Source organism: Carya illinoinensis, chromosome 15, assembly GCF_018687715.1.
Source record: "Carya illinoinensis cultivar Pawnee chromosome 15, C.illinoinensisPawnee_v1, whole genome shotgun sequence".
Classification (NCBI taxonomy): Eukaryota; Viridiplantae; Streptophyta; class Magnoliopsida; order Fagales; family Juglandaceae; genus Carya; species Carya illinoinensis.
This window is the reverse complement of record NC_056766.1, coordinates 31,072,934-31,089,125: the sequence shown is the minus strand read 5'-3', so window position 1 is coordinate 31,089,125 and position 16,192 is coordinate 31,072,934. Positions and strand designations below refer to the sequence as shown.

General features: G+C 39.9%; 1 protein-coding gene, 1 long non-coding RNA gene and 1 pseudogene across 4 annotated transcripts; 1 reads left to right on the top strand and 2 right to left on the bottom strand.

The window, feature by feature from the left end:
* The first annotated feature begins 564 nt into the window (after positions 1-564).
* Positions 565-1,556, top strand: LOC122297765. The gene is made up of 2 exons (XM_043107959.1): positions 565-1,192; positions 1,468-1,556. The coding sequence occupies exons 1-2, from the start codon at positions 658-660 to the stop codon at positions 1,503-1,505; spliced, it is 573 nt and encodes a 190-aa protein (XP_042963893.1). The 5' UTR covers positions 565-657; the 3' UTR covers positions 1,506-1,556.
* Positions 1,557-4,745: 3,189 nt separating this feature from the next.
* LOC122297767 lies at positions 4,746-8,051 on the bottom strand. Of its 3 annotated transcripts, none has more exons than XR_006238887.1 (7): positions 7,805-8,051; positions 7,326-7,527; positions 7,107-7,220; positions 6,737-6,974; positions 6,329-6,660; positions 6,123-6,176; positions 4,746-4,809 (listed from the first exon to the last, which is right to left on the bottom strand). It is a non-coding gene; the product is annotated as an uncharacterized LOC122297767 (long non-coding RNA). The 3 variants fall into 3 exon arrangements; XR_006238888.1 differs by having other exon boundaries at positions 4,760-4,784; XR_006238886.1 differs by having other exon boundaries at positions 4,809-4,857.
* An 11-nt stretch (positions 8,052-8,062) lies between these two features.
* LOC122296799 lies at positions 8,063-16,183 on the bottom strand (annotated as a pseudogene).
* Between the last annotated feature and the right edge of the window lie 9 nt (positions 16,184-16,192).

The window sequence follows — 16,192 nt, the reverse complement described above, 5'->3', positions numbered from 1 at the left end:
GGGTGTCAGTTTTCATCCAGTCGGCACTGTCTGTGCTGGTTTCTTGCTGTCGTTGTTGCTGGGCTGTGCTATTTCTTGGAGTTTTGTAGCTGTTGGCAGTTTCTGTGACAGATTTGGGCTTCTCGGCAGTCTCTGTGTAGCTTTCGGCAGTTTACGTGCAGGAGCTTCTTGGCATTTCTGTGAGTTTAATTTTTTTTTTTTTGTGCTTGGTAGATACGTGCAGCAGTATTATTCTTGGCTGGTTTCCATTTTATGAGCATCATGTCTTCAGATTCTTTTACTGTGAAATTTACGGGTAAAAATTATTCTGCTTGGGAATTTCAATTTCGCTTATTTGTTTTGGGGAAAGATTTATGGGGTCATATTGATGGTAGTGATCCCGCTCCTACTGAGCCTCCTAAGTTGGCTCAATGGACAATTAAAGATGCTAGGGTGATGACATGGATTTTAGGCTCTGTTGATCCCCTTATTGTTCTCAATCTGAGGCCTTATAAGACTGCTCAATCTATGTGGGAATACTTACGGAAAGTATATAATCAGGACAATACTGCCCAGCGTTTTCAATTAGAATATGAGATTGCCAGTTACACTCAGGGCGATCTCTCTATTCAAGATTATTTTTCTGGTTTTAATACTCTGTGGGGAGAGTTTACTGACATGATTTATGCCAAGGTTCCGGAAGCTTCTCTCTCTGTTGTGCAGGCCGTTCATGAACAAAGTAAGCGTGATCAGTTTTTAATGAAGTTACGACCTGAATTTGAGGTCACTCGCTCCAATTTGATGAACCGTGATCCTGTGCCCTCTTTGGATGTTTGTTTTGGGGAGTTACTTCGTGAGGAGCAGCGTCTTGCCACCCAGGCCACTTATCAGCATGACAAAATGATACCCAATGCTGTGGCTTACGCTGCTCACGGGAAAGGCAAGGGACGGGACATGCGGAACGTTCAATGCTTCAGCTGCAAGGAATACGGACATATTGCTGCCCATTGTGCCAGAAAATCTTGCAACTACTGTAAGAAGCCGGGCCATATTATTAAAGATTGTCCTACTCGTCCCCAGAATCGTCAGGCTAATGCTTATCAGGCTACTGTGGGTTCCTCTTCTTCTGCTACTACAGGAGATTCTTCTACTCTTACTACAGAGATGGTTCAGCAAATGATTATTTCAGCATTTTCAGCCTTAGGGCTGCAAGGTAACGGTTCCCTTACATGGCTTGTTGATTCGGGTGCGTCTAATCACATGACTAGCTCTTCTGATACTCTTAGCAATGTTCGGCCTTATAATGGCTCATCACACATTCAGATTGCTAATGGTAGTCAGTTACCTATTCATGCTATTGGGGATGTTGATTCTACTGTTCAGGATGTTTTTGTATCACCTCAGCTCTCTACTAGTCTTATATCTGTTGGACAATTGGTTGATAACAACTGTGATGTTCGTTTTTCTCGTGATGGTTGTCTTGTGCAGGATCAGGTGTCGGGCCAGATACTCGCGAAGGGGCCTAAAGTTGGACGTTTATTTCCTCTACATTTTTCTCTTCCTACTGTTATTTCGTTTTCTTGTCACACTGTGAACAATAAGTATGAAGTATGGCACAAACGGTTGGGTCATCCTAATTCCGTTGTTTTATCTCATGTAATAAATTCTGGTTTGTTGGGCAATAAAGATAATTTTTCTTCTCATCTTTCTTTTGATTCCTCCACATGCAAATTAGGTAAAAGTAAGTCTCTTTCTTTTCCTTCTCATGGTAGTCATGCTGAACATTGTTTCGATTTGATTCATAGTGATGTGTGGGGCATTTCTCCTGTTATCTCGCATGCCAATTATAAATACTTTGTTACTTTCATTGATGATTATACGAAGTATACCTGGATTTATTTTCTTCGTTCTAAATCTGAGGTATTCTCTGTTTTCCAACAATTCACTGCTTATGTTGAGACTCAATTTTCTTCTCACATTAAAATTCTAAGGACTGATTCAGGTGGTGAATATATGTCTAGTGAGTTTCATGATTTTCTTCAACAACGTGGCATTGTTTCTCAACGTTCTTGTCCTTATACACCTCAGTAGAATGGTGTCGCTGAACGTAAAAATCGACATTTGTTGGATGTTGTTCGTACTTTATTGCTTCAATCATCTGTTCCTTCTAAATTCTGGGTTGAAGCCTTGTCTACGGCTGTTTATTTAATTAATAGATTGCCGTCGAGTGTTCTAAATTTTGAAACTCCTTACTTTCGTCTTTATCATCGGCATCCTAGCTACCTTGATATGCATACTTTTGGCTGTGTTTGTTTTGTTCATTTACCTTCCCATGAGCGTCATAAACTATCTGCTCAATCGGTCAAATGTGCTTTTATGGGTTATAGTACTTCGCACAAAGGTTATGTTTGCTATGATCCATGCTCTAACCGATTTCGCATTTCTCGTCATGTTGTTTTCTTTGAAAATCAGTCATTCTTTTCTTCTCATGTTGAGTCTTTGCCTGAGATGCCTGTCTTGCCTAATTTTGATGACTTGGCTTCTTCTTCTGTTCGCTTCAAACCTGGCCTTGTCTATGAAAGACAACATCCTACTTTGCCCCTTCCTGAGCCTGATCCGCCATTTGAGCCTGCTCCAACTGCATCTTCTACGGGTGATTCGGACACTATCACAGTTCCTCGTCGTTCGACCAGAGTGTCTCGTCCGCCTGATCGGTATGGTTTCTCCCATACCTCTCTTCATACTACTTTGTCTTCCATTCCTATTCCGTCCGGATATTCTGCGGCCGCTAAACATGATTGTTGGCGTGGGGCGATGGCTGATGAACGTCAAGCTCTTCAAGATAATCATACATGGGATGTTGTCCCTTGTCCTGCTCAGGTGAAACCTATTGGTTGCAAATGAGTTTATTCTATCAAGCTGCGTTTCGATGGGACTCTGGATCGATATAAGGCCCGTTTGGTTGCACTTGGCAATAGGCAAGAGTATGGAGTGGACTATGAGGAGACTTTTGCTCCGGTGGCTAAGATGACTACAGTGCGAACTGTCCTTTCTGTTGCTGCCTCTAAAGGCTGGTCTCTTCATCAACTGGATGTCAAAAATGCATTTCTTCATGGCGACCTTAAAGAAGAGATATACATGACCATTCCACCTGGTTTGTCCTCTTCTTCTCCCTCAGATGTCTGTAAGTTGAAACGCTCGTTATATGGGTTGAAACAAGCTCCTCGTGCATGGTTTGATAAATTCCGCTCCACTTTGCTTCAATTTTACTTTAAGCAGAGTCAATATGACTCTTCTTTATTTTTCTGCAAAACATCGATTGGAATTGTTCTTCTTCTGGTTTATGTTGATGATATTGTTATTACTGGGACGGATTCTGTCTTGATCACCCAACTGCAGCAGCATCTTCAAGCCTCATTTCATATGAAGGACCTTGGTCCTCTTACATACTTCTTGGGGTTGGAAGTTCATACTGATCTATCTGGCATTTTTTTGAATCAGCATAAATATACTCAGGATCTGATTACTTTGGCTGGTCTCCAGGATACTTCTTCTGTGGATACTCCTTTGGAAGTAAACACGAAATATCGTCGGGACGAGGGTGATCTTCTCTCTGATCCTACTCTGTATCGACAATTAGTGGGGAGCCTGAACTATTTGACTATTACTCGGCCTGATATTTCATTTGCTGTCCAGCAGGTTAGTCAGTTCATGCAGGCTCCCTCGCTATCTTCGCGGCTCTCCTAGCCGTGGCCTGTTCTTTCCTACTGGGACTTCTCTTAATCTTGTGGCTTACAGTGACGCTGATTGGGCGGGATGTCCTGATATGCGACGCTCTGTTACAGGCTGGTGCATGTTTCTTGGTGACTCCTTGATCCCTTGGAAGAGTAAGAAACAGGATCGTGTTTCCAAATCTTCCACTGAATCTGAATACCGTGCGATGTCTGCTGCTTGCTCTGAGATTCTTTGGCTTCGTGGTCTCCTCGCTGAGCTTGGTTGCGCTCAGTCTGATCCTACTCCTCTCCACGCTGACAACACTAGTGCCATTCAAATTGCTGCCAATCCCGTTTTTCATGAACGCACGAAACACATTGAGGTGGACTGTCATTCCATTCGGGAAGTATTGGACACTCACATCATTTCTCTTCCTCATATTTCTATCGACCTCCAGATTGCTGATATATTTACTAAGGCCACGACACGACACCGTCATCAGTTTCTTGTGGGCAAATTGATGCTTCTTGACCGACCAGCATCAATTTGAGGGGGGATGACAGCATGATACGTCTCCACTTGCCTTATTTTCTGTTATGAGTTGTATATATTTACTTCCTTATTTAGATAGCAGACTTTCCATACTTAGACAGATTAATGACAGCATGATACGTCTCCACTTGCCTTATTTTCTGTTATGAGTTGTATATATTTACTTCCTTATTTAGATAGCAGACTTTCCATACTTAGACAGATTTTGTACATAGTCATAGTTTCCTTTCTTGTAAATAGATTTAATTCCTGTAATTTAGCCTTGATTTCAGCCTTGTATCTTGCACACTTGTGCCTATATAATGAAAGGAAACCCTCACTCAGGAGGTATTGAATCATCTTGACAAACAGAGCTATAGCATTAAGTCTTCAAGCCATATTGAGGACCACAATTTATCTGAGTAGATCTATGACCTCCTCGGTGGGGCAGCAGGTAGCCGTAGCACTAAAACCATGTATTAGGTATCCAAGATAACTCCTAGTGCACCAAAACCATGTTTACAACTCATCCCAAGCCTACCCTCGATTTGACCACTAGACTGTGCTCTGATGGGTCAAATTAGACTTCGAACAAACAAACAATATGGCATAGATATTTCAGAAGGCACACATCTGGCAGCATCAAAAGCTAGATTATGAAGCTATACACACACAAATTTAATTGAGGCCTTTTAGTTCTCATGGCCAAGTAGCATTTACCTCATGCAGAGTCTTAGAATCAATCCCTAGGACATGGATGAGTTGAAGTAAAATTCCAACTAATAAAAGTTTGTGCTTATGGATGAGTTGATCGTTTCTTTTTTATCATTAATTGGGCTTATGTTTCAGTTGCTAAATAATCTTTTAAATGGCTCAACCGTTGCCTCTTTATTGTCCGTTTTTAAACCAAGCAGTTTGATTTCTTTCTCTTCAATATTGTATTAATCCTGGGTCTAGTACTACTTTTTTGCTTTAATTTGCACAATATTCATATTAATTATGTTTAGTTTGTTGTTTTGTAAATCTGGGTTTGATAAAAAAAAAAAAAAAAAACCAGATTTAAACGCCTATATTGCATCAAAATGCATATACGTGGAACATCATATATGGAATCATGACTTGACATATATGACAAAATTAAATGCCTCATTCGACCAAGCTTCTTTTTGTGATATTACCCTAAATCAAATCAAATCAAACACTCAAACCCCTGATCCCAGAGAATATGAGAAATGTTCCTGAATGGCCAAAACATGCATGTATAATTGCAGAAGATGAAGCAAGCAAGAAACAGCAAACAAAAAAGAAGCAGTTTACTAGAAACATTTTTTAGTTTGGCCTATTGAATAAATATATATATATATATATATATATATATCCAAACAAATAAATATTATGAATATTATGCAAACAGATAAAGAGCTACAGCCTCATCCACAAATTCTGGATTCTGTACAAACTGAGAATGTATCGGTAATTTAGGATCAGTGAAACTACAAACTGCTTGTGTTTTGCTGAACTAAAATCATCTCCCTGACTTCCGATTACTTAATACTTGGCATGTTACATATTTATGAGAAGGTTGATGCATTTCCTGAGAGGAAGAAGTTCTTGTGGTTTATAATGATTTGAACTTGAACAAATTCTAACTTTGATTAGTGATTTTGTAGTATATGCCTAGTTGTGGTTTGGACTTTCCTTCGATCATTACACTTTTTTTTATCAGTAAATAAGACCTGTATTCCATTGTCTACCAATTCCTCGAATTAACATACGATAAATCCTAAATGCAAATACGATACATGTATTCAATTATTCAACAAATCCCGGCCCAGTAATCCAATGCAACTTTATAATTGTGAAAGTTAAGGAGATTCAAGATAGCATAATATAATCACAGATGCTTTGTCAAATGTGCTGAGCCCAACACCAATAGCAGTGAATGGAAGGCCCTACAAAATTTAGCAGGGAAAATTTGAAGAAAACATAAGTAGGAATATTGCAGGGTAAATAATCCTTCCTTTCCAATGAATGAACAAAAACAATACCACAAACACCCCTAAATACCAAATTAAGTTGGAAAAAAATTATAGGAAAATTTCACCTGAAATTTCAAAGAAATAGTAGCAACAGGCCACTTGGCCTATCATTTAATTCAATCCATTTTTCTTCTTTTATCTGCTCTGCTTCCATGCTTGTATAGAATCTTGGCTCCCCATCTTATATAAAATGGTACCCACAAATGATCACCATTATAGAGAAGAATATGAAGTTGAACCATCAAATTATCCGAAACCTTCAGCTGCTCAAACGATTCTAAATCAGAGCGCCCCACCAATATTATATTGGCCTCTGGCTTTATTCGTTACATCATCATTATCCAAATATGGTTCATCCATGTTCAGCAGCTTGTTTGCATAAATCTTCCATGTGTAGCTGCAATCCAAGAACAACCAAGTGTCAAAGGAAATTGTCATGGTTAGTTCTCTATATCTGGTCGTGAAATACTTACGATTTATTTATAGGCCAGAGACTAGCTTTTGAGATCTTGTTCAAATTTTCAGGATCCGCCTTGCACATTTCAAAGAAATCAACAATCTTACGGCTCAATTCATCACCATTATAGAGGTCAATGTGAAATGCTGAGATTCCATCAACAATAATTTCTGCTGGGCCTCCCCAATCTGTTGCAAAGGTGGGTAATCCGCTGCTCATTACCTCGACTGTTAGTCCAAAATTCTTGTACAATGCTGGATGCACAAAAGCTACTTTTGTATCAACAATACAGCGGTATAGCTCTCCATAAAGAGATAGTTTGAGTCACTATCCATCTAATAACACCGATAATCCATCAACTGCTACATCCAGAAATGAAGACTTACCAAATGAAGATTCTTGGTGCTCTCAAGTTAACTGGGACATTTCATCAAACACTCCATTTTCACTTTCTTCAGTTTCTTCTCTGTCCTTTGATTTGGATGGACTGAAAAATCATGCTACAATTACAAGATTTATCAAACTTCCTAGTTTCTTGTTCTTGCCATACCAAATCAAGTCTTAAAGACCAGAAAGCACAAACAAAAATGAAAGGAAAATCCCACCTGAAATTCCAAAGAAATAGTAGCAACAGGCCACTTGGCCTATCATTTAATTCAATCCATTTTTCATCTTTTCTGTGCTTTGCTTTCGTGCTTGTATACAATATTGGCTCCCCAACTCCTATAATATGGCATCCGCTAAAAAGCACTATCACCGGGAGTACCACACCCTTGCTTTATAATAGCATCCAAATTTATTCGTTACCTGACAATTAGACAAATATACCCCTTGATTAGTATCGAGTTGGCATACACGATTTGAGCTTTTAATGGTTACCACAGAATTCTCATAAATGATTAGTATCGAGTTGGCATTCTTGAAAATGATCATTTTAGAAAAGAAATAAAGACAGGTTATCAAAATCTACAAAAGAAATAAAGACAGGTTTATCCATTCTTGAAAATCCAAAAATAAATGAATGGCAAATACCAAATCAAGTAAGTCTTAATTAAAGACCAGAGAGAACAAACGAAAATCTCACCTGAAATTCCACTTGGCCATCATTTAATTCACTTCATTTCTCTTATGTCATGTGCTCTTCTTTCATGCCTGTATACATTTTTCTTTTCTTTTTCTTTCTCTTTTACTTTCATGCTTGTATACAACATTGGCTCCGAAACTTATATACCAAAGTTGCTCCCAAGATGGATCGGGAGAAAAATGAGCTCGAAGTTCAACCCTCAAATTGTCCAAAACCTTAACCTCAAATGATTCTGAATCAAAGTACCACATCCGTACTTCATATTGGTCTATGATACTCTTTCTTCTATACCGATAATCATAAGCTTCATCTTGATTAGACAAAAGTACTCTTTCTTTTGTATACATTCCGCATATCTCAACAACAGGAAAAAAACGAATTTGACTAAAATCTTCTTTAATAAATGTAACGAGATATATTATAATTCCGTTTATATCCTCCAAATAGTGTGGCCCCTCAATATTTATTACACATTCTTCATTTCTTATCAATTGGACATCATCATCCCCTCTCTTGGCAATTTCATTTTCTAAAAATTCTTTCTGATGCCAGAAGCACTCTGGAATCTCATTTTCCGGTAACACAGTGCCATTATAATGTCCCTGTTAAAACAATATCATCATTATCAATTATTTTAAAGTCATGCATCCTATATATAATTAAGAGAGAGAGAGAGAGAGGTTGAGACACATACATACCTTCCACTGTAATGGATTTGGCACTTTATAATTCCAAATCTTCTCATGCATTTTGTCGCAGCCACTCAAGTCAATTCTATCTAGCGATTTAATGTGGCTTCCATTGAATTCCATTATCATCGACACTTCTGAAAATCTTTCTAATGACTTGCATCCGCTAACATTTACTAATTGTATATTTGGTGGAAGTTCTAAGATTTCTTCAAGTTTCTTGCAATCCTCCAAGTTGAGCCGTTTAAGTGCAACAAATCCTTTGATGCTCGTGGGAAGGCTAACAAATTCACTTCCCCGTAGATTTAAATTAGTCAAAGTGTCCGAAGAATTAAACATGGTAAAGAAACTTGATATTGGAAAGAAATTTGATTCTGATTGGAAACAATTCTGATGATTCAACACTTGTAATGCACTGCTTCCATTGCTTGAATTCGTTGGAGGCGCCAATTCTTGGAGTTGTTCTTCATTCGATGAAATCTCATCTTCCATTGTTGTAGACCCCATCTTCTTTACTAGATTTGTACAACCAACGAATATCCCAACCCTCCTTAAATGTTGCAACTGAAGAATAATGTTAATTGGGAGACGCTTAAGGTTTTTGCACTTATCTAGATATAATTCATCGAGTTTAGTAAGATTGCCAATTGATAATGGTAGTTCTTCCACTGCAGTGCCCGATAGATATAAACTAGTTAAAGAATTCATTTCACAACCAATTTCAGGAAAGCTACGAAGGCTTGAGCAACCATCAAATTCAAGTACATCTAAAGATCTCAACTTGAGGCTTCTTGGAAGAATTCTGAGGTTAGAGCATTTCCAAAAAACCAAAAGAAAAAGATTCCCCAGGGATCCGACGGAATCATGCACCTCAACTAAATTTGTACAATTTCTGGCAATCAATTCCTTCAAGTTTGGGATGTTCGAAACATCTGGAACTTTTGTCAAGAAATTACAATCACTGAAATACATATTTGTCAAATTCTGTAAAAAAAAGAATTGAAAGGAGTTTAGCACATAGATTAAAGAAACAAAGTTATTGAAGATTATAATTGTAGATACCTTAAACTTGATGAAGCTTAACTCCTTGATGAAGCCACCACACATTTTAAAGATAATGAGTTTATTTCCATGGAAATTGGGTGGCAAAGATTGTAGCGGATATTCAAACCAATCAAGTACTCTTAACTCGTTGGAGAGATAATAAGGTCCACTTGAAAAACTTGCATTACGATTGATAAGTACTTTATGTTGTGCCTCTGGTCTGTCCGAAAATCACACAAAACAATTTTAAAGTGGTTCAGCAAATTGCTTACGTCCACTGGAGCCTCTTTTATAGAATTTGTACGAGATTTACAAAACACTCTACAAAATTCTATTTCTCTCTCTCACGTTCCTCTTCCTCTCTTTTACCCACTTCATTTTATCTTCAGAGCTCTCTTCTATTTATAGGAGAAGAGCAGCCCACCTGTTGCAGCTTCTTCTGACTTGGGAGAGGGTGGGTGGCCTAACTATGGTAGGTGGTGGTGGGTGGTGGTGGGTGAGCATGAGTTGGTGGCTGCAAACCCAAACTCATTTCACACTCACACTTACACTTGGGTTGATTTCAACAATCACCCCCTCCACCCAAGTGTGCCATACCAGGATGCTTACAAACTGATTCATTCTTCAAATGAATGCACCACATTCTTTGACATGAGAGACTTCTGCTATCGAATACGCTCCAATGCACCCGAGGGTGCTCAGCAGTGTTCAATACTGATCAAGTCCAAACAGTGTTGGAACTTGATCCCTGTGACGACCTTCGTCAACATATCTGCTGGATTATCTTCAGTGCCAATCTTCTGAAGTTTGATGTCATCTTCTTCCAATATTTCACGTGCAAAGTGAAATCTGACATCTATATGTTTTGTTCGAGAGTGATATACTTGATTCTTGGCCAAATGAATTGCACTCTGACTGTCACAGTAAACGGTAACCTCTTGCTGCTCAAAGCCCAAATCTGTTACCAATCCCTGTAACCAAATAGCTTCTTTCACGGCTTCTGTTACAGCCATGTATTCAGCCTCAGTTGATGATAGTGCAATTGTTGACTGCAAAGTTGATCGCCAACTAACTGGTCCACCAGCCATAGTGAACACATAACCAGTTGTCGATCGACGTTTGTCAAGATCACCTGCATAGTCTGAGTCAACATATCCAGTTACTAGACTATCTTCACTCTTCTCAAACCTCAAACCAACATCTACGGTCCCCGCAATATACCGTAGAATCCACTTAGCCGCATGCCAATGAACCTTTCCAGGATTATGCATATAGCGACTAACCAAGCTAACGGCCTGGGAGATATCAGGTCGTGTACACACCATGGCATACATTAAGCTTCCAACAACACTTGCATATGGTACATTCTTTATGTAGTCTCACTCTTCATCGGTTTTAGGAGACTGCAATGCACTGAGCTTGAAATATGGGGCCATAGGAGTACTCACCGGCTTCGTCTTCGAGTCGATGTTGAATCGTTGCAGTATTCTCTTCAGATACTGTTTCTGAGTAAGGTGAACTATACCTTTCACCCTATCTCTGCTGATCTCCATTCCCAGTATTCTTCATGCTTCTCCTAAATCTTTCATTTCAAACTCATTACTTAACTGAGTTTTTAAGCGATCTATCTCCCCCTTGCTTTTACATGCAATTAACATATCATCTACATATAAAAGCAAATAAATGAAAGATCCATTTGCAAGTTTTCTGAAATATACACAATGATCGTATTGGCAACGAGTGTATTTCAGATCCAACATAAAGCGGTCGAAACGCTTGTACCATTGTCGAGGTGACTGCTTCAAGCCATAGAGAGACTTCTTCAGACTGCATACCCAATTCTCTTTGCCAGCTTCTTTGAATCATTCTGGTTGAGACAGATAAATCTCCTCTTCCAGATCACCATGTAAGAAAGCTGTCTTTACATCAAGCTGTGCTAACTCAAGATCATATTGTGCAACCAAAGCTAACAATATCTGAATGGATGAATGTTTCACAACAGGAGAGAATACTTCACTGTAGTCAATTCCCTCTGTCTGAGCGTAGCCCTTGGCTACCAACCTAGCTTTGTATCTCACTCCATTTTTAGCAGCTTGATCATCTTTCTGATTGAAGATCCACTTACAGCCAATTGTCTTCTTTCCTTTTGGAAGCGGCACAAGCTCCCAAGTCTGGTTCTGGTGAAGAGACTGCATCTCTTCATTCATCGCCTTTGTCCATTCAACTTGTTCACTGGACTGTACGGCTTCTCTGTAAGTGGTTGGGATCTCACCCCCTTCAGCTGGTAATGCATATGTCACATAGTCTGAATAACGTATCGGTACACGTTTCTCTCGTCTCGGTCTGTTGGTTGCTATTGACTCAGGTTGACTTGGAGGTACTATGACTGGATTATCAACCTCATCTTGTCCATGCTTTCCCAACTTCTTTGAAGTAATAAACTCCACACTCTGCGAATCATCTAATGTTTCGCCATCACTGCTGCCTTCACTGGAATCTTTATGCTTATGTGACTTAAGCATCTCAGATTCGTTGAATGTAACATCTCTACTGATGATTACCTTTTTGGACTCTACACACCAGAGTCTATACCCTTTTACACCGATACTAAAGCCCAAGAATTTTGCTTTCTTGGCTCTAGGATCAAGCTTACTTTCTTTAGCATGATAGTAAGCAGGACATCCGAAAATGTGTAAAAAGTCATAATCAGTAGCATGTTTACCTCTCCACATTTCAATGGGCGTCTTCCCATTATTGGCAGCTGCTGGTAGTCGGTTAATAAGGTGACAGGCATAGGTCACAGCTTCAGCCCAAAATTGTTTACTGAATCCAGCATTCAGCAACATACATCGCACTTTCTCTAATAAAGTACGATTCATTCGTTCTGCCACACCGTTCTGCTGCGGTGTACCTCGTACCGTGAAATGTCTGACAATTCCCTCTCTCTGGCATACTTCCATGAAGGGGTCTGAAGTGTACTCACCTCCATTATCAGATCTGAGCCGCTTGATCTTCCTGCCGGTCTGAGTCTCAACCATTTTCTTCCAATCAAGGAAGATTTTCAGCACTTCATCTTTGTTCTTCATCGTATACACCCACACACGACGAGAATAATCATCAACAAAAGTTACAAACCAATGTTTACCTCCCAAAGATGCATTTTGGGTAGGTCCCCAAACATCGGAATGCACATAGTCAAGAATTCCCTGTGTATTGTGTACTGCGGTTCCAAACTTGATCCGCCTCTGCTTCCCCAATACACAGTGCTCACAGAAAGACAGTTTACATGTCTTGGCACCTTTGAGTAAGCCTTGCTTCACCAGTGTTTGCAAAGCTTTTTCTCCTGCGTGTCCCATACGCATATGCCAAAGACTGGTGGTGTCGGCATCAGTCTCATCTAGCTTCTCACAGCCTGTGGAAGCTCTTCCATCAACAGTACTTCCTTGCAAGAAGTACAAGTTTCCTCGCCTCAAACCCTTCATTGCCACCCGAACTCCCATTAGTACTTTGAGAGTTCCATCTTCAATGGCGATTCTGAATCCCTTTGAATCCAGAGATCCTAGTGAGATGAGATTCTTCCGCAAGTCCGGAACGTACCGAACTTCTGTCAGAGTCTTGACGCTGCCATCGTGCAGCTTTAACCGAATGCTACCTACTCCTTGAGTCTTACAGGCACTATCATTGCCCATAAGTACTGCTCCACCATCAATCTTTGTGAAGTCAGTAAACCAGTCCCGATTGGGACACATATGATAGGTACATCCGGAATCCATAATCCATTCATCGGAACGACAAATGGATGATGAACTTGCCAAGGCAAAATCTGACTCGTCATCTCTGTCCACGACATTGGCTGTGTTGGGTTGATTCTGCTGTTGTCCCTTCCGGTTGGGACAATCCTTCTTCCAGTGTCCTTTGTTGTGACAAAAGGAACACTCATCTCTGGCGAGTTTTCTGCCGACTGATGAACTACGCGATGTGGCTCGGGTTTTCGAATGAAAACCTTTCCTCCTTCCGGGATACCTTGACTGTGGTCTCCCCCTTGCTGTTAGCGCTTCACTTGATGTATCTTGATGTACCTGTTTATCTTTTCTCCGGTACTCATTGCTAATTAAAGAGCTAGATACATCTTCAAAACTAATCTTTTCCTTCCCATACAATAGAGTAGTAATTAAATGCTCATATGTATCAGGCAAGGAATTCAACAGTAGTAAAGCCTTATCTTCATCTTCGATTTTAACATCCAAGTTTAACAAATCAGCAAGAATTTGATTATAATTATTCAGATGTTCAGACATTGAAATACCTTCACGAAATTGGAATCTGAAGAGCTTCTTCTTCAAGTGCAAACGGCTCTCAATGCTCTTCTTCATGAATTTATCCTCCAATTTCTGCCAAAGTACCCTAGCATCTGTCTCTCTCATGACAAAATACTTTTGTTCTTTGGTAAGGCATAATCGGATTGTACTACAAGCTTGAGTACTAAGCTTCTTCCAACCCTGATCAGTCATATCATCTGGCTTTCCTCCCAACGCAATATCCAACTCTTGTTGGATCAACACGTCCATGACTTCACATTGCCACATGCCGAAGTTGCTTGTTCCATTGAACTTTTCAACTTCAAACTTGGCATTTGACACAGTGGACCGACGTCCCGAGCTACTGGCATGTTCAGAGCTCCTGTCTCTTCCAGATCCTTCCATTTGAATTTTAAAAAATTTAGACTCAAAATTTCAAAATTCTAACCGTACAGATGAGTCCGGAATGATCCAAATAGTAAGAAAGCACTATTTGATTGTTGAAATCGGACTCCAAATGGCTTAGATCAAGCCGAAATTGGATCTGAAAAACGGACGGTTGTGATCTGTCTGGAGCGTGGGATGTACGCGCTGAACAGTGCGCATGGGCGGCGAGTAGGCGCGTGGACTACACGCGCTACAGTACTGTCTGCGCGTGGGGAGCGCGTGAGGCGCGTGTCTGTCACGCGCTGAACCTTTGTAGGGCGCGTGGGAGCGCGTGAGGCGCTTGTCTGCCACGCGTCTTCAACCTCTGGAGCGCGTGAGGGCGCGTGGGCACGTGTGGTTCAGTCGTCTTCTTCCTCCGACGCGCGTGGAGGCGCGTGGATGACAGCAGTGCACGCGCGGACCTTCTAGGGGCGCGTGTGAGCTACTCCGACCTCCGTTTTCGATTCCGTTTGCGGCAAAGGATTCGTCTCAACGCGAGGAACACCCTGGAGTTGTCAAAAATTGATTTTGAACAACTTGAATTTTTAGACAGCTCGAACCAGAGCTCTGATACCAATTGTTGTGCCTCTGGTCTGTCCAAAAATCACACAAAACAATTTTAAAGTGGTTCAGCAAATTGCTTACGTCCACTGGAGCCTCTTTTATAGAATTTGTAGGAGATTTACAAAACACTCTACAAAATTCTATTTCTCTCTCTCACGTTCCTCTTCCTCTCTTTTACCCACTTCATTTTATCTTCAGAGCTCTCTTCTATTTATAGGAGAAGAGCAGCCCACCTGTTGCAGCTTCTTCTGACTTGGGAGAGGGTGGGTGGCCTAACTATGGTAGGTGGTGGTGGGTGGTGGTGGGTGAGCATGAGTTGGTGGCTGGAAACCCAAACTCATTTCACACTCACACTTACACTTGGGTTGATTTCAACACTTTAAGTCTTTTCATCTGTACAAATGCTTCAGGATTCAAGCTTATCGCGTCCTCGCCTTTAGGCATTTCTATTATCATGCCTGAAACTTTGTTTGTGCCCTGATACGCAGGATAATACACAAAAGTGTTACCAAAATTACTGCCAAAAGTTAAGCATCGACTTTCTAAAAATAAATACAGATGAGACTTTGACTAATCTTAATTAAACAGAATGATATATTATATATAACTACAAATTCATTTTGATTTATAGGATATATTTATATATATGTTTACATATTCATTTATATATTAATTCATAAGGCCAAAATTTTCTGCTAGATTTCACTTTGAAAATGGAAATAAATGTGAAACTAAATATTTTTATTCTTACACTTACCATGCTTTCTTCCAACACATGACGGACATCTTCATGGAAAAACAATCTACTACGTTGGCCAGGTTCGTTGGGTGATTCCAGACGAACAATTTCTCGACCCATATCTTGTAGCAAGTCATGCATCCAAACATATCCACATTCAATAGAAATAAGACACTTGTCTTTAAGCCTGTCGATACCATCATCAGGAAAAAAACCACAACTGTGAAATATTTTCATGATATTAGCCAAAAGTTCTCCCTTAAAGAAAAAGGCAATATCAAGGAACATTTCCTTCTCATTATTATCTAATCCTTCATAACTCACTAAAAGTACTTTCTGAATATTTTTGTGGGGAATGGTTTTATACTTATCCAATGCACTCTTCCATTGATTTGTACTTTTACCCTTTAGATCTGAACCTAGCACTGCTAAAGCCAATGGAAGGCCCTTAGCATATTGTATTACTTGTTTAGCGAGGTCCACATACTCATCAGATGGTTCATCTTCCTTGAAAGCATGCAAGCTAAAGAGCCGAAGAGCTTCATTTTCATCCAAGGGCTTCAACTCGTACATTAAATCAACTTCGAAGATTTTTAGTAATTGTTGATCTCTTGTTGTCACGATAATT

What these genes read in the sequence shown, in the direction of transcription:
- LOC122297765 (XM_043107959.1), top strand. Translation starts at nt 658, where the DNA reads ATGATTTATGCCAAGGTTCCGGAAGCTTCTCTCTCTGTTGTGCAGGCC. An exon ending in TTCAGCCTTAGGGCTGCAAG is followed by an intron (nt 1,193 to 1,467) that starts GTAACGGTTCCC and finishes TGTCTTGTGCAG; the next exon opens with GATCAGGTGTCGGGCCAGAT.